Source organism: Phyllopteryx taeniolatus, chromosome 11, assembly GCF_024500385.1.
Source record: "Phyllopteryx taeniolatus isolate TA_2022b chromosome 11, UOR_Ptae_1.2, whole genome shotgun sequence".
NCBI lineage: Eukaryota > Metazoa > Chordata > Actinopteri > Syngnathiformes > Syngnathidae > Phyllopteryx > Phyllopteryx taeniolatus.
Genome location: NC_084512.1, coordinates 16,981,347 through 17,003,572, shown reverse-complemented (window position 1 = coordinate 17,003,572; position 22,226 = coordinate 16,981,347). Strand labels below are relative to the sequence as shown.

Here is a 22,226-nt window from a genome sequence, read left to right as displayed (position 1 = left end):
ATGTTAGGTTTGTCCAGTTTCTTATCTTTGGGTTACTTACACTACATAATACAAATCATTGCTGTCAGGCGGAAACCTCATATGTCCAAATATGGACAATTTCATATCCATCCATCCATCCATCCATTTTCTGAGCCGCTTCTCCTCACAAGGGTTGCGGGTGTGCTGGAGCCTATCCCAGCTATCATCGGGCAGGAGGCGGGGTACACCCTGAACTGGTTGCCAGCCAATCGCAGGGCGCATAGAAACAAACAACCATTCACACTCACATTCACACCTACGGGCAATTTAGAGTTGTCAATTAACCTATCACGCATGTTTTTGGAATGTGGGAGGATACCGGAGTGCCCGGAGAAAACCCACGCAGGCACGGGGAGAACATGCAAACTCCACACAGGCGAGGCAGGGGATTGAACCCCGGTCCTCAGAACTGTGAGGCAGATGCTCTAACCAGGCCCCAACGTGCCGCCTCAATTTCATATTTTTTCACAAATTGATACTATTGGTCTGTCCCTTCGCGTCCCTTATTTTTATGCGTTATAAACTAATTTAAAATGTTGAAAATAGCTTGAGAACAAATGTATTAACTCTTGAATGCTTAAACTCTTTGAGCCTCTTCGCTCACTCTGTGGAAGCCGTGCACATTATGTGGCCTCATAATTGAAAAGTGTGAATGATTTTTAAACAAGGAACTGCAGAAGGAACTTTTTAGCCATGAATGTACTGTTAAGTATGTCCAGATTCATCTCCACCCAATAAACTGTTTCGTCATTGTTTTATTTATTGCATCATGGCTCTAAGACCTTAAAAAAGAGTTTGGGAAGATGATGTAACCACAGTAATTTGCTTTTGTCATTTATTCAAGGCTTTTCGTCTGTTCGGGGGGTTAGAGTGAGTGCAGATTGATGTGGGCAGCTGGTGCCCATCAATGTACTAAATGACAGCTAAAACCTTTTTTTTTTAAAGAATTAAATTAGCGATTCATGATTTTGGGTGGTAGTGTGTTGATGTTGGTGCGCAACAGTATATGATAGCATTATGAGGTACTGTATAATACTAACTCAAACAATGCAGTGTTTAATAACTCAAGCAAGATGGCCTTTTTTGATTTCTTGGAAAATAGTGATTTTGGAGATGCGAGGATTCTGCCTGACAGCGACAAAATGATAAAATATGTCAATGAGTCATATCGAAATTAGTTCCCTTTTTTGTTAGTGTATATAGAGCGGGTCAGTACCAAGTGCTGAGCAGTGCATTATCCTTTGTACTTTCTACCCTTTTCAGGCTGTGGCATGTGTTTAAAAGAGGCTTGACGTCAGTGTGTGCGTCATATTGCTTTTCTCTCATATTGATCCAACTTTAAAGTTTCTCCCAGAGCGGATCCACTCATTAGAAAGTGAGTTGAATAACTCCCTTTGCTGATGATACAAAGTAATGGCTTTTAATGTCCTTGTGTAAGTATTCAAAGGCCTCAGGCAGCCTCATCTGTACTCACAAGTTTCCATTTCCATATGTCACAGCAACTTAAAGCTGCCGTTTAAAGGAACACTTTTTACTTTTTTTTTTCTGAGGAACACACACACACACACGAGTGACAGTAGCATAAGATTTGAGGGAGTCTGTTTTGGGGAGAAGTTAGTGCAGTAATGCTATACTCATGCACCGCCCCCGCCCCAGCATGCATATGGACAGCAGGGTTCTCTAAAGGGGACAATCCTACTTTATAGGCAGCAAACAAACATGCAAATAATGTCTCTTTGCTTAATCGTCTTAAGACATCCCGAAACACTTTTAGCTTATTGTTAGTTGGTTTGTAGGCAGCTTCAGTGATCTGTTTTAAGATGTAGGGTTACAAAATATTATTGCAATACTTCCTGTCGTGATATGTTTTGATGAAACTATTGCCAAATATTGATGTTTTTATCAAAACAGATGCCATTATGAACTAATGTCCCTTGTCAACATTTGGACTTACGCACATCATGCTTATAAAAATCGATACATTATGACATTTATGCAAGAGCCTTTGAAAAGTGGCTTTTTTTTCATGGACATTGTGAGTGTGTAAAATGTAATACTGTGGAACCTCTAAGGTTGAACACAATCCATTCTGGGATGCTTTGATTTTTGGGGGGTACTTTGAAAAAGAATTCCCATAGAGGAGTCAAACTGTCGCCATTGTAAAACCGTCCATGCATTTTCAATAGCGACAAACAGGCATTGGCACTCACATTCACACCAATGGGCAATTTTATGGATAATTTGTCAGGAAGATTTTAAAAGTCAGCAGCACGGCGAAATAGTGTTTACAGTTCAGGGGGCAGGTTCGGTGTTCGAATCTTGGCTGCTTTCTTCCTGTGTGGAGTTTGAATATTCTCTTTACTCCACGTACTCCAGCTTCTTCCATATTGCAAAAACATGCATGTAAGAGTAAATGGTCCGTAGGTTTGAATGTGAGTATGAATGCTTGTTTGTCTATAAGAGTGCTGTGATTGGCTGGTGACCAGTCCAGTATGTACACCACCTCTTGCCCAAAGTCATTTGGGATAGGCTCCATCTCAGCTGCAGCCCTCATGAGGACAAGCAGACACACACAAAAAAAAGAATGGATGGATTCTACGTTTAGATTCAGAGCCTTGCCGATCTTATTTTGTAACATTCTTATACATTCTGGTTCTGTGTCACTTAACAAGCACATTTTTCATAAAATGTGTCAAATTCTGAATTGTACGACATTGGGGGACCTTCGACTTTAGAGGTTCCACTGTTTCAAGTAGCATAGAATTGTCTTATTGCACTATTATTAGTATGGCAACACAATAGTATTATCAGTTCATGTGAAGCTACACAAGCACAGAAAACAGTGTTTGCAGAAAACATGCATTGACATAATTAGTAGTAGTAGAAGTAGTATCTGATGCTAAATGAAATCAACCAACTGTAGATATTGCTATTTTTCATGTCCTATTTGGTAAGTCTCATATAAAAACAAACAGGTAAAAAAAATGGCTCCTTTTGAAAACTGTGCAAGCCCCTCTTAAGTCTGCGGGAGTTAAAATTAGCTGTTGTTCAAGTTCAGGAGAATATGGCTCTTATTTTTATTATTATTATTATTATTTAATCTGCTGTAAAAAAAAATGTGCTCTGGTCTGTACAGGAGTGGCTTTTTCTTCTTCTTCTTCTTCTTCTTTGTGCATTGGCAGTAGATGGCACCATTATGACACGAGTTAGGCCAACAATTCCAGTTGCAAACCGCCTGATAACAATATGGAACAATGCGGAATGTGATACTCTCTTTTGCTGATTGTAAACGTGTTCTAATGACGTGGTTTTTTTTTTTTCCAAAAGGCTGTTATATGCCATTATTTTAGTATAGTTTTTCCACACTGAAATTTTGTCATACTAGAATCCATATGGTTTGTTTGTATATTCTACTAAATGGTCACAAGAACAGGCTCTGCTTGAGATGACTGATGCCATAGTTAGATATAAGCTCTACTGATGTATCGGTGACACTTTATGCCTTAAATGATGCCACTTTCACACTGAGGTGGTACCAGTGCTGGTTTGGATCTCTTTTTGTACTGAAAAGATCTGTTTCAATTCCCACTGACTCCCATCACCCTCTAGAACACAAGAAGATTCCTAGCCTGACAACGGAAGAACAAAGGAGCAGACATACATCAGGAAAGCTGTTGCTAACTGTGGGTATCCTAACTCAGCCTTTGTCTCAGCCAAACCTGAGGAAAGAATGTGAGAGTCCCTTAGGTTGCTGGTTTGTCAGAGAAACTCCAAATATAACATACTGATGCATTTCAAACCCACAAATACCCTCAAACTAAAGCTGGTTCACCCTCAGGACAAAATCCAGAGAAGCACACTCAACAATGTTGTTTATGCAGCGCAATGCAGTGAGGAGTGGCATTGACCTCTACATTGGTGAGACAAAGCAGCCTTTACACAAACACATGGCACAACAGAGGAGACCAGCTTCTTCGGGTCCAGCGTCAGCAGTTCATTTGCATTTAGAAAAAAAAAAAAGGGCACCTTCCTTTCAGGACAATTATGTCCAGATGCTGGATACGGAGGAAAGGGGTTTAAAAAGATGTGAGAGAAGCCATCTACAGTGGTGCCTTTAAATATGAGTTTAATTTGCTCCGTGACCACGCTTATAATTCAAATCATCTTTCCCCATTAAAATGAATGGAAATGCCATTACTGTAATGCGTTCCAGCCTGCCCCCAAAAAACAAAACATTTTTTTTGTTTGAGTTCTTTTAAGGACATTTTATGTCAGAAAAGTCTGGCGCTAACACATAGACCCAACCGGCACTGGCACCAACTCAGTGTGAAAGTCGTATAAGAGGCTTGAGTTCCCACTAAGGAATTGAACCATCACCTAAGGCCGATTAAGCCAATATATTGCTATTGGGAATTTTTACCTCAAGTTCTATTGTCCCCCTCGCATCGTTCCCTTTTGTATTCAATCACAGAAGGTGTGCAGGGAGGCAGATTAAAGACAGAATATCCGTGGAGACCTGAGAGCACTGGTAACTACAGCACATGACGATAACAGCTCCTGGAGGGAGCTGCCGGGGCATCGAGGGAGTCTATGAGACTGGGATGGTTACAGAGGGAAGGTAAAAATAAATAAGAGGTGTGCTAGCTTGTCACTGGAGGCTGCTCCAGACCTTCCTCTAAGCTCCTCTCTCCATCCCGAGACTTTTTCCTCCTCTTGTTACCTGGAAACAAGGACAACATGTTGACATTTAGTGGGGGGAAAAAAAAGATCCCACCGGGATAAGCCATTCTTTCTATTGCATTATTTTCAATTAACTATGAACCTAAACTAAATGTGTGGAACATCTGAAGTCAAATGCACCCAAGGGTGTACAATTCGCAATCTAACTAACTCACCCATGAGACTTCACTTCAGCAACTGTCCGCGCATGTTGCTTTTTCTTTATCTTTTTCACCAATATTTAGATTGTATATAAAAAGTCTGTACACCCCTGTTCGAATGCAATTTTTGGGTGATAAAGTATTTTTTTAAAAATGTGACCAAAATACATAATTTCAGAGGTTTTCCACCATTAATGTGACCTATAACTTGTACAACTCAATTGAAAAAAAAAATCTTTACGAGAGGGAAGTGAAATAGACAACTAAAATAATGTGGTTGCACAAGTGTGCACACCCTCTTGTGACTGGGATTGTGGCTATGTTCAGAATTTACAAACAACATTTAAAGTGATGGGAGTTGGGCACACACCTGCCACCATTCAAAATGCCTCTGATTATCACCACACAAAGCTCAGATGCTCTAGTAGGATTTTCCTTTTTTTTTTTTTTTGCTTTGTAGCAAAAGACTCAATATTTTGTGCTAATACTGACTGCTACTTGGAACTGTTTATTATTGCACTCCACCTTGACTAATGCTCCTGTTCCAGCTGAAGAAAAACAGACCCAAAACATGATGGTGTCACCACCATGCATCACTGTCGGTATGCTGTTCTTTTGGTGATGAGCAGTGTTGTGTTGCACCAAACATATCTTTTGGAATTAGGGCCAAAAGGTTCAACTTTTAGTTTCATCGGACCATAACAAAGTCTTCCAAACACATGGGGACAATGAGCTGGAAATCTTTGTGAAATAAAACATGTGAAACAGTAAGACGCCATTGCCCCCGTTTACATTGCCTCAAACACCACACTGGACTACAATATCCCTTGAACCAAATGAAAAATTATTTAATGAGTCATTTCATTCCGGAGCCAACAGGGAGCTAAGCGTCTGTAAATAACCATCATAGTAACCCATCATCTGTTGCTAAGCTACGGCAGGCACAGTTGCCATGTCTGACACAACCATTTAGAGTAGACACGCGCAACGCTTTATGTGTTCAAGGCAGATGTCTCACTCACTCAATTTGCGTAGGAGCTTCTTCCCGACATTCTCCTCTGAGCTGGACAGAGAGCGAGAGCTGATATACGGAGAGGTGGATGGCTGAGAGTCTGTAGGCACGTCTGAAAGAAGACACAAAAAAGTAGAGTAGTAGTAATTTAAGTTATATATATATATATATATATATACATATACATATACACATACTGTATATATATATACATCCATGTGAAACAGCTTCAAGCAGTTGTATTTTCTGAGATTTAAAAAAAATAGTATAATATGGGATAAAATTAAATAATAATACCATAAAATATGAATACATGCTCATTAAAAAAATTAAAAAGTAGATACAAATAAATATAAAAATAACAAACAGTATTACATTACATTAACTGGCACAAGTTATGCAAAAATATCAAATGTACTATTTGACTTGTGCTATATTTATTTATTCATATACGTTACAGTAGTTTGTGAAATTGTATTTGGTTGTCTTTTTGTTCTTTTACATGTCGGAAATGTTATACTGTATTAATGTAGAAATATATAACTGTTTAAGCTTAACATGTTTTATGTTAACCAACACCAAACCGGAGGAGATCCGCTGCCCTGCGGCCCTTTGCCAGCCCGACTGCGGTTAGAGAAGCTGCCAGAGGTCCGGCACAACAGCGTTACGGCCATCAAACTCACATTTGGCCAATTGCATGTCTCGGGGCAAGGAGGATGAGGGGGGAAATTCATCCATGGGGACCGGTGTAAGTAGGAAGGAAGTAGCCTACAGGTATTCCATGAATAGCTGAAAGCTCTTGGAATCCGGGATTTTCAGAGCTCTCAGTAACACGCCCACAATATCTGGAAGCTGAAAGAGGGTCTCAATTCTTGCCAATTTTGATGTCCAATTTCACATAATTTTTGTTTTTTTTATTGTTTTTAATCCATTAATTCAGAGCCCGGCTTGTTAACTCTACGGCTCTTTCTATGATGTGTCAAATTTACAAATTTACATTTTTTTGGCCTGTTTAGAGGAACTTTAAATGGGAATCAGCACACACCTGCCACCATTTAACTCATTCACTGCCAGCCTTCCCAGTTAACATGGATATTTGACTTCTAAAGCCGTCAATAGCATTGAATGTGTTAAAGTGCCTATGATTAACAAGCTTTTTCTGACATTTTTCTCCCTCATTTTTAGCAGAAGAGCGGAGGTTTTGTGCTAACACTGACTGTTATATGAAACTGTTCATAATTCCCTGGTCTCCACCATGACTAAGGACAAATACTGTAGTTTCTGTTTTTAAAGGGTTGAAGTGTACTTCCTGACACCCCTAATTTAATGTTATGAAGGAATCAAAGCACAATTTTATATTGAAGAATGACTTGGTGCAGAGATGATATGTATTCAGTTATTCAAATAGCCAATTTTATTAAACAATCCTGACTGACCGTTTTCTCCATAATTCTCTGGTCGATCCTCTTGGATGTAGGGAATCTCATCCATGCGGAGGAACACGGGGTCGTTGGGACTCCGCTGGCCATCTGATTTGCTGCCTGTGGGGAGAAAGGCAACAGACAGCACAGAACCAAGACTATTGATTAGTTTTTCAGGACCCTTTATGTCAAGTTTGTTGATTTAACTGGGAGTGGTTTTAGTTAGTGCAATGTGACTTTGTATTATGACTCGCCATGACATTAGTCTCTGTTATTGACAAGCAGTTGAACCATCTGCTGATATTTTCTTACTGACACAAAGCTCACACAGCAGAGTACAGATGGTTTGTGGGAAATCCTTTAAGCCTAAAAAAAAGCAGATTGCTCGATGCCTGCACGTTTGTTGAGTTTTGGGAGATGAGTCATAATGGGACTTTGACTTCATCAGATGCTTTATCTGTGAATACCTTATGGTATAGTCAAAGATAATTAAACTGGGATTTCAGATGCCTTTTTAAATATACACACGCACTGGCCACAACAATATTAGATTCAATGCAAGAGCTGCATCAACAAATCTGCCCTTACATTACATAATAAACCTCAGTTTTGATTGACACTGTCAAATAGCTATTTAATTTTGCAATCTTTTTTATTATTGTGATTGTAGTTTGCTGTGGTGTAGAGCTGCGTGGAATCTAATATTTTGCCCACCTCCTAGAGCTAAATAGGACAAGAAAATTTATATATATATATATATATATATATATATATATATATATATATATATATTAAGCAGTACGGAAAATGGATGGATGGATGATAGTATAGCCTTTCAGTCCACGAGCTTAATGCTAATGCTAATTAACATCTATGTTGCAGTGCTCTAACCACGAATTGAACACAAACGGTGCAGCAACATGTAGAAAAACAATATAACATATTGTCTGCTAAGAGCAATTAATATCAGTGCCGTACTGATGAGCTGATGTTAAGACGTCACAATGAACATTATATCCGTCTATCGGTCTTATACTGTTCCCAGGTGGCCAAGACAGGCATATCAGAAATAGCAGCACAATGGCCTTTCAATTGATGCAGTGTGACAAAAACTGTTTAATCCTTTTAAAATCTATTTAATTTTGCCATTACTGTATGTCCTATATAGTACAGTGAGGGAAGCTGTAACGGATTAAGGGCATTTCCATTCATTTCAATGGAAAAAGAGTGTTTTGAGTTAGAAGCGTGGTCACAGAATGAATTGAACTCATATCTCAAGGTGCCACTGTCATCAATAATTGGTTGCCGTTCATGCCACCAAAGACTCACATAAAGCCTCCACCACTTACGAACTATACGATTTCTCTCATTGAGCCAAGAGGTGTTGCGCAGGCCTGCGTGGGGATGCAGCTGAGCGAGGCGCGCCAGTCCCAGGCGGGTGTGGGTGCTGGTGAGGGGGAGGGCGATGCTGTGGGAGCGCGCCTCTGCGACGGGCGGCCTCCCTTTAGCGTCTGCGTCTACCGGGTCCGGTGTCTGCGGGGAGCTGTCCATCCGCATGGCCGTCAGGGCGTTCTGGTAGTGCGTCCTAATGATCTGAGGGAAGCGTCACGGACGGCTTTTTTAAAAGATTCAATGTTGTGTGCTTAATGAGCGTGAGTTTATGTTAGTCACCTTGATGATTTGCAGGTCTGTGAGCTGTCGGACCGAGTAGTCCGGTAAGTAGAGCCCTCCCGCTGAGAGCTGACCAATACTGCCACCACTCAGCAGCGAGTCTGATTGGTTCAGACCACTACTTCGAGAGCTGTACCTCTGACCTGCACAGAAAATCAGGAAAAACACCGTAGGAACGTGTGGAATAGACAATACACAAGAATATTATTAAAGACACAGGGCAAATAACAAAGACAAATAACACAGAGCAAGACAAGCCAATTTCAAAAAGAGATCCTGCACACTGTTGCGGGTGAGATGCCGCCTATCCCAGCAGACCCTGGACCAGTCACCAGTCAATCGCAGCCTCACATGGCTCATATAGTCAAACAACAATTCACATTTACATTTTAGAGTCTTCAATGCACGTTTTGGGAATGTGGTAGGAAGCCCGACTACTCAGAGAAAACCCACGTAAGCATGGAGAAAACTCCACACAGGAGGACTGGAGTTAAGATTTAAACCCAGGAATTTATGACTGTGAGGCAAACATGCTAACCACTATAACACCGTGCTGCCCTCCTATGGGAACATTTTAATGTACTTCTTAACAAACCGGGTGTTAATGGTTACACTAGTTAATTACAAAAACCCTTTCTGTACTACTTTTCTTTCCACAGTCGAAGATCGAAAGAGCAGCTTGTGAAAAAGTATGCACTCAAGTGAGTTTTTATAGTTGTGCAGTTTCTGAACTACTGACTTTTGTACTGTCGTAATCTTTGGATGAAGAGATATTAAAATGACATTTTGGAATTGCTATAAGTCTACAACTGAAATGCAAAATATGCACACACACACTGGAAGACAGAAAGTGCACATTATATGGACTGAGAACCTTTCGGCTTGCTCGGCACTCTTAGCTCACATAATCCCAGCCAGGTTGTGTTCTTCCACTGGGAAATTCTCTCTCAAGATCATCTTTTTAATTACTTTCTTTCCACAGCCGCTGCTCCGGTGCACACTTAACTTGGGGCAATTTAGCTGTCAATTATTTCCCCTGATTATCATTGCTCCCTGTAGCTGCCGTCAACACAGCCATTAGCTCACGTTGATTCACCGCCCCCCCCCCGACATGTATTGACTTTTTTTCATGGATGTTCTTACCGATTGGCAGGGGCGGGATGAGGGCTGGCATGCCGTAGTAGGAAAATGCGCCATTTTCAAAGCGGAGGGCCTCCTTTCCGATTTCTACCTCCACCCGTCCCTGCAATGTCAGCACTTCGTTCACTCATAATGTCACGACCCACAATTCAATTGAACATCCCACGCAGGAAATATTGAATCAACACTGTGCATGCAATATTGAACACAAGGATTTGCATTTGAGAAGGTCAAATCAAGTTTCTATGCAAAGGTTATAGTGCATTTTAGGTTCATCCTGAAGTTTCACACAAAAGCCAAAATCCCTATATCCCTAACTTTTTGAGTCATATAATACAATGCTTTGCTTAAAAAATAAATAATAAGAGAAAAGAGAAAAGTAAGAGATGATCATGATCTAAATTGTTCTTGTAATATAATATTGTCAGTGCAGCGTGTTTGCCATCTTTATGAGGTACAATACTATGTGAAATGTTCGTCCGACATTAGATTGGTTGTAGGATAAAGATCGGATAAAACTACAATGTCACTAAGTGGAATGCAGAATTCTGCCATGGCCAAACTACTGAAAAGATGTCTGTTAATTACCAGGCCAGTTCTTTGTTTGTTTGAGTAACAAATGGGAAGTGACATGATCACATAGTGACCCAAATAATCAAAATGAAAAAAGTGACCTTCATCCAAATTCACACCAAAATAGAATCAATTTTTTTCACCTTAGGGCCCACGGGCAAAAAATTAGCATCTTTGTTGCGGTGTTGTTACACTTTAAGCAATGGATATCTGAACACAAATGGTGAAGCAACACAAATAGAGATATAATATAACAATACTCACATGTATGAATTCTTTATCCTCTGCGAAGAACAACTAATTACTGCCATACTAAGAACCCAAGCGAGGAGCTGAGTCTCCATTACAATTTCTATTTATTTATAGGCGCACACACCAGAATGAGCAGCACTATATGCATTGATGGAGAAAGTTAAAAATAAATAAATAAAACTAATTCGATTTAATTTCCATTACTATTATGTGTATAAAGCGTAAAATATAGAGTGCTATTTTATTTTATTTTTTAAATAATTAATCAAAAGGACACTGGAATTTTTTTGGGTCATTTTTGGGAGTCTGGAACAGGTTTGGGAAACACTGTTAAAGGGATGTCTACAATTTGAGGAAATAGGCTGTTACTTGATCAGAACTGTGAAAAAGGTCTTGAAAACAACAAAGCTAGTTGAGACATTTAGTTTGAATGATTTTCTACAAAATTCAGCATGTCAGTTTTTCACCTGCAGGATGAGGACAAAGTAGTCAACGGGTTTGTTCCTCTGGAAGAGGTAGTGCTGAGCAGCGTGTTTGTTCTTGGGATTGAATTTGAGTTCTTGCACCACGCTGGGATGTTTGATGAGACGGAGCAGGATCTTCTCTGACAGGTGACACGGCCTAAACGGCTCCACCTCTGACAGTCGGAGACATAAACGCACATTCAGCAAAATGACAGGGTGGGGGAAAAAACTTAATTGCTTTTTGTTCTATCTTCTCTCTGTTCCACCTCAAAGCACATACAGTTGTAGCAACTGTTGTGGTTGCTGTCATTGTCTTTTGTTATTGCTGTGTATTCTTTCCTTTCTCTCTGTCTTTTCACAAACCATGTATCAACAGTTGTTGTGGCTAATGTTGCCTTTGTTGTCATTCTTTCTCTCTTTTCTTTATGTCGATCCTGTACCAAATCATATCGATTTGCCTGTCTTATTACTGCTTTTGTTGTCTTTTGTTATTGCTTTTTTTGTTTTATTTCTGTCTGTCCCCTCCCAAACCAAGTAACAGCAAGTGCTGTTGTTATTGTTCATTTTTGTATTACTTTTTAATCTTTTGTTCCTTTCTGTTGGTCCCCTCGCAAACCACATAAGATGTTTTTGTCATTGTTGTATTTTATTGCTATTAATGTCATTTGTTATTCATGTTTGTTCTCCCTTTGCGTTCTTTCTGTCTGCTCCCAAAACACATATTGGCAGCTGTTGTTGTTTATGTCATTATCTTTTGTTATTGCTGTTTGTCGTCTCCTTTTTCTCTGTCCCATCTTTAACCGAGTACCAGCAAGTGTTGATGTGGATATTTTGGCCCATTTCCAAAGAAAAAGTCAAAAAAGCAAAGAGTTATTCCTTTGATGGCCACCTAACTGGGGTCTTACTCGATATGTTGATCTAATGTGAAGTGTGTTTTGAACTCTGATGTTTTGTGCAACTTTAGAGTTGTGCTTTTCCCTAAAAACCTGGCTCTAATTCAGAATTTTGACCTTGGGAAATGTTGTCAATCCACTGTATGGGCAATTCCACAGGTCCTCATTGGAACACATGATGCAGACCTAACCTGTAGCCAAGAAGCGATGTGTTGCCAGCAACAACTGGGGTGAGATCTTCACATTCAGCTCATTTTCTGCCACTTTGAAGATGGAAAAGTCTTGCTGTTTCCTTTCGTGGTGCGATACCCGTCTTTTGGTCCGATTATCAGCTGCCAAACACACACGGTGAAGCCAGTTACTTCAACATATTTTCTCTTTTTGCTCACTTTTAATAGATTTTAGTCATGGGATTCTATAGAGCCACGGATTGCATTGGAGTATCCGCATGCATATCTGATTGATAAATAGACTAATCCTCTGCAGATGTGAAGGTATTTAATATATTACATTCCTCAGATGAATCATAACTGCTGCAGTAACAGCTGGTGCCATAAAGAGATAAACTCCTCTATACTGTGTACTGTACTGTACGTATAATTACTGAATTTGCACCGACACACAATGTGCAATTAGACAGATTTTTTTTTTCCCCCGAAATGGTGGCACATATATAGAAAGAAAGTACATGGGAGATTGACATTTCTATTCCAGGCAATTAAAGGATTATGGTGATTTCACTTATTTCATTATGCATAAGTAGGAGCTGTGAAAAAAGGGGTGAGAGCGTGGGATCAATAAATTAATGAGGCGAGTGACGACGCTATGAATTATTCATAAAATCTGCTAACATCCATTAATAGTACAGGAAATATTGTTTCACCCTCCCCTTTTAGTGACATTCTGCTGTAGCAAACTGAAAATCTCTTCACCTTGCCACATCAAAATATTATTTTTTTTCTTGTACCAGGCATTTTTTTGACAGGACGCAGATGTCTGAGGATTTTGTATACACAACAAGCCGCAGTTTGGCAAATAAAAAAACAATAAAAAAACAACCCAAAAAAAAAAAAGAGGTGTCTCGCTTATTACCACTCCCAGTTCAAATTTACTGTCAAACTCAACAGAAAACAAAAAGAATTACACCTGTATTTCAAATAATCACATAACTGCCTTAGGAAAGTCCACTAACCTAATGCTAACACACAATGAAAAGCGCCACAGATGGGCTAATGAATAGCATCGGTATTGCAGTGTTATAATCCTTTAAGCAATGGATATTTGAACACAAGCGGGACCAACACATGTGGACAGACAATATAACAATACTCACCAGCATATATTCTTCATCCTCTCTGAAAAAATAAAAAAATAATACAATTTCTGCAGTTTACTGAGTGACCGTATTGGGAAACTCTTCATTTTTTTCTGTATGTCTGTTATACTTCCACCTGGTGGCCAAGGCACACATACCAAAGGGCAACGTGGGCCTGGAATAGAATACATTTCCATTCATCCATCCATCCATCCATCCATTTTCTGTACCGCTTATCCTCATGAGGGTCACGGGCGGGCTGGAGCCTAGCCCAGCTATCTTCGGGCGGGAGGCGGGAAACACCCTGAACTGGTCACCAGCCAATCGCAGGGCACATATAAACAAACAACCATTCGGACTCACATTCACACCTCGGGGCAATTTTGAGTCTTCAATTAACCTACCGTGCTTGTTTTTGGGATGTGGGAGGAAACCGGAGTGCCCTGGAGAAAACCCACGCAGCCACGGGGAGAACATGCAAACTCCACACAGGCGAGGCCGGGATTTGAACCCCCGTCCTCAGAACTATGAGGCAGATGTGCTAACCAGTCGACCACCGTGCCGCCATGTCCATTCATTTCAATTGATTTTTTACTCTAAATTGCCCGTAGGTGTGAATGTGAGTGGGAATGGTTGTTTGTTTGTATGTGCCCTGCGATTGGCTGGCAACCAGTTCAGGGTGTACCCCGCCTCCTTCCCGATGAAAGCCGGGGTAGGCTCCAGCACGCCCGCGACCCTAGTGAGGAGAAGCTGCTCAGAAAATGGATGGATAGTAATGGAAGTCAAGGCACCACTGTACTTACAACAGAGCGTACAAAGATAGCCTCGGATAATGAATCGCATGCTGCTTCACTAAGTCTAAAAATAAAGAGATTATTATCTGATGTCAGATAGCAGCCTGTTCTGGTAAATGTCCTTCATATGCAGTTGGATACTGGACTAATTTGTCATACCTCTGTTCCAGTTTGCTATTGCGGCACAGCTGCAGGACTATGCTGTTTTTTTTTTTTTTGTCATATATACGTACTATAAAGATCTGTCTCGTCCACAATCTCAGACTTGATGATCTCTTCAATGACGTCCTCCAGGGTGACGATGCCCATCACCTCATAGAAGGGGTCTCCCTCACCCTCATTGTTGACCCGCTGCACCACAGCCAGGTGGGATTTGCCTGCGTTGACCACAAAAGATTACGTGTACATTTTATTAGTAGTTGAAAGCTGCACAAGCCTGTTCTTACCAGAATTTAGTAAGATTAACCCATGAGAAAACAGATCACATTGCTGATGATTTTGATTTACTTGGCAGAAATAGGATAATTTTTAACGATGAACATTATGAAGAGCCACCACTCTGTATTGTAAGAGCAAAATATCGAGATATTTGCATGATGCTCACTTTATCCAATTACAGTGGAACCTTTGAAGCTGGAGCGGGCAAACTTTTGAGCTTAAGGGCCACATTTGATTTGTGAAATGGACAGGTGGGCCAAGTTATTCGTAGATGACGTAAAAAAAAGAAGAATTAAAATGATCATGTCAAATACTTTATTTTAATAATAAATTAATACTTCATTCTCTTTATTAAATTGCATCATTTATGATTGGACATATTTTAATTGTTCTATTGTTTATTTATTGACGATTTAATGATACATTTTATATAATAAGTAATAATAATAATAATCCATTTTCCATACCGCTTATCCTCACGAGGATCGCAGGTGTGCTAAAGCCTATCCCAGCTGACTCTGGGACGAGAGGTACACCCTGAACTGGTCGCCAACCAACCACACGGCACATTTCAACAAACAACCATTCGCGCGCACATTCACACCTAAGGCCAATTTAGAGTCTTCAATCAACCTATCATGCATGTTTTTGGGATTTGGGAGGAAACCAGAGTGCCCGGAGAAAACCCACGCAGGCACGGGGAGAACATGCAAACTCCACACAGGCTAGGCCGGATTTAATAATAATAATAATAATAGTAATAATAATGACGGTGGGCGACTGGTTAGCACATCTGCCTCACAGTTCGGAGGACCATGGTTCAAATCCCGGCCCCACCTGTGTGGAGTTTGCATGTTCTCCCCGTGCATGCGTGGGTTTTCTCCGGGCACTCCGGTTTCCTCCCATATCCCAAAAACATGCATGGTAGGTTGATTGAAGACTCTAAATTGCCATTAGGTGTGAATGTGTGCGCAAATGGTTGTTTGTTTATATGTGAGCTGCGATTGGCTGGCGACCAGTTCAGGGTGTACCCCGCCTCTTGCCCGAAGATAGCTGGGATAGGCTCCAGCACGCATCCTTGTGAGGATAAAGCGGTACAGAAAATGGATTATTATTATTAGTAGTAGTAGTAGTAGTATTGTGAAGGTTAATGGGGTTAAACCCAATCGCTGTCCAAATGGAGAATGCCACAGGGATCAATTTTAGGTCCACTATTGTTCTCAATGTACAGTATATACATGAATGGATAAGCAGTATAGAAAATGGATGGATGGAAGGATTATTATTCGTATTAATTAACCTAATATTTATGAAATACTGCAAATATTACTTTAAAATTTATTCATTTCAGGGTTAAACTGTCACCATCATAACATTTTAAGAAACATTTTCATATGAAGACTTGTACTTTGAGGTCTTGTGCAATTTTAGAGTTGTGTTTTTCCACAAAACGTTTCAAAAAACAACGATTGACTTTAGAGGTTGCAGTTACATATCTATTATACCACTGAATATTTTTGTACAATTTCCTGCTAAATTCTCATAAGAAGATGCAGTCATGCTACACTGTAAGAATAAGCCTGAAACTTGATGTGTGCAGTCCAGATGAAAATGAGCATTAATACAGCTAAAAAGCCAGGAACCGTATCACATGTGCGAGTTTGCACATCATATTCCTTCAATTTCTTCATGCCTTCTATGACTCAAACAATACGTCACTGGGTATTTGAGGGATTAGCCCGGAGATACTTTGGCATGCTGGGAAGATTTGGCAGCCCTTACGTAAAGCATTACACAATCAGTCTGGGGATGACTGCATCTGCCACCTCTGTGTTTAAAGACCACCAAAAAGCAATGTGACACCATTAGGTTAATATATTCAAAGCATTGAACGTGCACGAGTCAAAACGTGCAGCACAAAAAATAAATAAATAAATATTTTTTGGGTGTATGGTGTGCAAATAGGTTATCTAACAAGTTGTCAGTACAGACACAGGCACATATCCAACCTCCACTGAGCTAGTTCATACGAGATGTAGGACAGTCACTGGTGAGGGATCAAACATTTGAATCCCCTCGAGCAGGGGTGGGCAATCTGCAGCCTGTGAACTATAAACGACCTAGCATTTGAATAGTCCTGCCATGCAATTCTTAAGACAAATCAAACCTCAGAGGGACTGATGCAAAAAAATCTATTATATACAGTATATAAATCTGGAACAAACTTGCTGATTGACAGGCTGCTTTAAGTCGACGTGAATTTATCTGAGGTGATGATGTCAGCCTGTCCAAAAGGCTCAGGTGAGTCAGGCGTAGATGTGCCCTCATACTGTAGCTGCTGATGTGCCTGAGCACTGCATTACATCACTCATGTGTTACATAACACCTTGCAGAACAACGCGCGCGCACACACACACGCACACACACACAGAAGCACACGCACGCACATACAAATCCCCCGAGTGATCCTGGGTCGAATGTGAATGTCTCTTTAGCAACTCGTTCTGCTCCACCAGTTTTCAGAACTCCCCTCCCATGATGCATTGTTGTGTGAGCAACGTGTGTATGTTCACTGTCACTCGTAATGCAATCGCTGTGTTTGTTTGTATGTTTTTTGCAGATACTGCATTTTGAGCACCATGTGCCATCACTTTACTCGGCAGCCACAACATTAGGTACACCTCTAATGGCATCGCGGAGAAGAGCTCAGCCAAAAATCCTGCAATTGAAATATCTTATTGGTCAGCTCATACTTTCACACCAAGCATATTATTGTGATTGCATTGTATTTATTTGTTGCTCATGTTTCGGATACTTTATTTAACAATTTGAAACAGAAAAAAAAAGACGGAAAACCACTGCAGTAGTTTTCCTTTTTTTTTTTTTTACACCACATACCACTTTAAAAAAATGCTTAGCTCTTCAAGTACTCTACTTCCATTATGACTGATAAAAATACAGTCGGGTCCTACACCTAAGTGTTCATAAAAAGCGAGAACAAAAAAGTAAAGTATATTTAATATTACTGTTAGCCATTGTGATATTATTCCCAGTTTAAACATGAACACATTAACTAAATTTAAATATAGGAAAATGTTTTTTAACTCAAATAATTATTCAATAAAATTGTATTGCAGTTAAGTTAAATAAAAATGTTACCTCAATTAGAGTTTTAAAAACTAACAATCCTAAAGATTACATGCAAATGTATTGTACTAAAAAGTTAAATACAACTGAACTGTGCTTGGGCAGTGATTCTCGTGAGACACTAGAGAGAGCCCATGTGCCACTAGTGGTACAAGGAGAATCATTGGTCTACCGAATATGGTCCCTTGTCCTATGATGGTGTCCGCGGATCCTTACAAAGTCTTGCATTTGATTTTCCAAAATTAGGGCCTTATGATTATTACAAATGACACCATTTGTAGTTAATGTGCGATTATTTTAGAACAATGGATATCAGAACAGAGGGGCATGGATATACCCGTTATGCCAAAATACAAAATTGTAAATTGTATATTCTATAAATTATTGCAAAATGTCTTGAAGTAAAATGTGGGGATTTAGTATTGAGCCCATATTGGTCTCTCCTCATCGTCATATTAAATGAATTAGAGATAATAAATTTGATCTAAGTGGCCTTAGAACAGGCTTCAATTAAACCTCCAGATATTCCTAAACTACTACTAGACTACAACCTGTCAATCAAAAGTTAGCATTATTATATTTGTAAAGGCAGTATTGTTGATACAACCCTTGTATCGGATCTTATTACATTGCGCAGATGTACCTAATGAATCGTCCATTTAGTGTGCGTTTGTGGGCAGACTTTGCTCGTGACATTTACCCCCTCACTACCGCTGTAAAACCGACCCCAGTAATCCCAGTGTGACGTTCCCACAGCAGGGCTGCCTGAGCATTGGGACCCTCTAATTCATCAAAGTATGAAGGAAGCTGCCAGACAGGAAAGGAAAAAGGTTGGAGATGAATTTTTCATGATTGCTCTGCCAGCTTGAATGGCAACCAGCCACAGACTGGAGGATTAAAAAAAACAAAAACAAAGCTCTTGATAGTCAGACCTGAGAGCCCGTGGGTCAGCAGACCGAGAGCAATCTGTCATAATCCTGAGCGGGATGAAGCAATGGACCTCTTGACCTGTAAAGTGACAATGTCATTTATTATGATCCTCTCCCCAAAGTCAACATGTCTCCCTTCACATAATAATCAGCCAGCTGAAGCTTTCACTGGCCCCATTCTACTTGATAGCCTAATAGCAAAATTGCGTGTCATTTTTAACTTCCTGTGACCAAATCAATAAAAAAAATACCTATGTGATTGATAGGTCCTAACTTTCTCCTTCATTTGTACTTCCCTTTTTTACCATTTAGTCTTTATTGGTGTCATGTTAAACCTTTCAGCGCTATTTGCAGTGTTTTTGCTGTGACATTTTTTTGGTGGAGAATATTATTATTGTTGTGTACGCCTGTGAATCATCAGCCCATTTACAACAACTCCGTTGTCTCATTTATTTGTACTTTCCACCCTCTTGTTCTTTTTGGGTGGTGCTGAACCGTTTGCACTATTTTAGTCGTGATATTTTATTTAGTGGAGAATATCGGAAAGCTTTTGGACTTTTTCGCCGTTTGTCAGTGATATTTAAAGGCCGTGAATGTGAGTGTGAATAGTTGTTTGACTATTTGTGCCCTGCGATTGATCTGAGTCAGTTGGGATAGGCTTCATCTGACCCGCGACCCTAATGAGCACAAGTGCCAAATCTCTTAGGTATTGATTGATCCCGGCAAAAAAAAAAAAAAAAATCCTATTCCCTCATGTTTGTGGGCCCCATAACCCCTGCTTGAACCACATACTGTTTCAGATTTCACATCTGGCCTTCTCTGTGGGGATGAAAGGCTCTTCATTGCTACGGCCTACTGTGAGCCAACGGAATGAGCTTAACCCAGGACTTCTCTTGTTTTGGGGTGTGTTTTTAACTACGCGCGCACACTTCAAAGGCTCCTCACACCATAGGTGGTGAGAGCTCCAGAATGGGAAGCAGAGCATCTGGCGCATTAAAAGCGAGCAGCACCGCCTTCCTAATAGTCTAGCGCCTTGGGATTCTTCCAAGAGGAACAAGATTCACCCCAGGTGTTCAATTACCTCTTTTGAATTCCTCCAGCATCACGTCCAGCTTGGTATCGTTGAACACGCAGTGCATGGGGCGCTTGTAGAACTCGGTGATGGTCTTGAGCGGGGTGCAGTCATCCGGGTCCACGAAGGCTAGGTCCTTCACGAACAGGATGTCCACGATGTTGGAGCGCTCGTTCTCGTACACCGGGATCCTCGTGAAGCCGCTCTGCATCACGTCGGACACGGTGCCAAAGTCCAACGCGCCGTCCGAGGACAGCATGTAGCAGTCGGACAGAGGGGTGAGCACGTCCTCCACCGTCTTGGTCCTCAGCTCCAGAGCCCCTTGGATGATGTTGAGCTCCTCCTTGACCAGGTCGTGGTACGGGTCAGTGACGCGCAACATGGCCACCAGCTTCTCCCGAGTGTAGAAGCTGGAGATCTCCTGGTGGAGCAGGAAGTCCAGGATCTTGGAGACCGGGTAGGCGATGGGCAGGAAGAGGAGCATGAGGAGCCGGGTGGCGCACAGAGTCTTGGACGCGATGGCGAGGCTGTGCCGGGACGCCACCGAATGAGGCAGAATCTCCCCTATGAAGAAAATTCCCAAAGTGCAGGATGCGGTGGAAAGGGCGGTCATTCCCAAAATCTGACACATCCAGACCACGAAGCAAGTGTTGGTGAGGACGTTCCCCAGCACCACGGTGCACAGGATATAGTTGCCGTGTTTACGCACAGACTCGATCTTCCGTGCGTACTTCTGCTCCTTCTCGGTGCCGCTGTTCTGCAGGACCCGCAGCTCCACGGGGTCCAGCGCCAACATGCTGATGTTGAGCCCACTGCACAGTGCGGAGAGCCCCAGCAGCAGCACCGACACACCGGCTTGCAGCCACGCGTCCGCCTCGGCGGGTCTCTCCACCACCGCTAACCAAAAGTCTCTGGTGTCCAAGTGTTCCCATTTGACGCCGTCGAAGGCGCACATGGAGTAGTACTTTACCGCCTCGCCACGGCGCAGGTGCTTGGCGAGAAGCTCCACCAGAACCGAGTTGTGGCTGGAGGCGGATTTGAACGAGCCCAGCAGCTCAATGTCAGAACTGCGGGCACTCTCCTCCTCGCACGGGTTCCCCCTGGAGCGAGCCGCATCCCGGTCCGGCTCCTCGATGAAGGCGATCCACGGTGCAGCGGCAGCCACGTCGGCCGCCCCGCTCCGGTTCACGCGGGGATGCTCCGTGTAGTAAACCCTCAACACGAAGCGAGTTCCCTCCCTGGCTCTCAGGACGCCGTCCTGCACGGACAGCTCGCCGCTTTGGGTGTCCTCGGGCCTGACGCCGAGCAGAGCCGCGACGGGAGCTGCGACCCACGAGAGAAGGAGGAGGAGGAGGATAGGATGCAGGATGCGGCAGGGAGCAGCATCCGCAGCCATCATGCCGAACGAAGGACGTGGGGGGTGGGGACAGGCCGGGTCACGTGGTTTGCCGATGGAGCCGCATATCCACGGAGTGCAGCCGTGGGTATGTCACACGGGGAGCGTGCTCGGCGGCCTTTAAATATCCATGACACGCCGCGTGACGTCTCCTTCGCTTTCTGCCACTTGCTAAAAATAGAATCAGGGGGCATGCCGGCCGTGTGAGCCACAGCGTGTAAAAATTCACGTCACGAGTCATTAATAAGAACGCAGGAATCATTATTATTATTATTATTAGTAGTAGTAGTAGTAGTATTAGTAGTAGTAATAGTAGTAGTAGTATTATCTAATCCAATATCCCCCCCCCAAAAAAACAGTAAAACTGTCTGCACGTTGTGCTCAAATCAACCACCAGATGTCATCATTGTCAACTATTTCAACCAAAGCCGCTTCGATTTCAACGTCAGTCAAGCGTCGTCTTTTTGCATCCCACGACGGTCGTCCTGAAGTACCAGTGAAGGAGGAAGTGCTTAAATATAAGTACACGCTATTGACTACAACTACAGGTACTTAAGTACAAGTGAGGGAGAAGTGCTTATGTACTAAAACACTTTAAAATCAACACTTTAAAATCCCAACCATGTATAGGCGAAATAGATTACATGCACACAAATAAACAAATGAAACGTTTCTTATTTCACATTTTATTCATTACTTAAGTTTTGACATGCACTGAATAGGTAGGCGAATTAGATTACACACAAAACCTGTGAAACATTTGCTATATAAACTTGTGTCCACTTTTCCCTATTTTTAAAATGTATTC

General features: G+C 41.6%; 1 protein-coding gene across 1 annotated transcript; it reads right to left on the bottom strand.

Annotated features, from left to right (window-relative positions):
- Positions 1-3,163: 3,163 nt before the first annotated feature.
- Positions 3,164-21,673, bottom strand: LOC133485837 (metal transporter CNNM1). The gene is made up of 10 exons (XM_061790150.1): positions 20,032-21,673; positions 14,670-14,813; positions 12,519-12,659; positions 11,438-11,607; positions 10,149-10,248; positions 9,006-9,148; positions 8,684-8,927; positions 7,350-7,454; positions 5,924-6,025; positions 3,164-4,741 (listed from the first exon to the last, which is right to left on the bottom strand). The coding sequence occupies exons 1-10, from the start codon at positions 21,419-21,421 to the stop codon at positions 4,662-4,664; spliced, it is 2,619 nt and encodes an 872-aa protein (XP_061646134.1). The 5' UTR covers positions 21,422-21,673; the 3' UTR covers positions 3,164-4,661.
- Between the last annotated feature and the right edge of the window lie 553 nt (positions 21,674-22,226).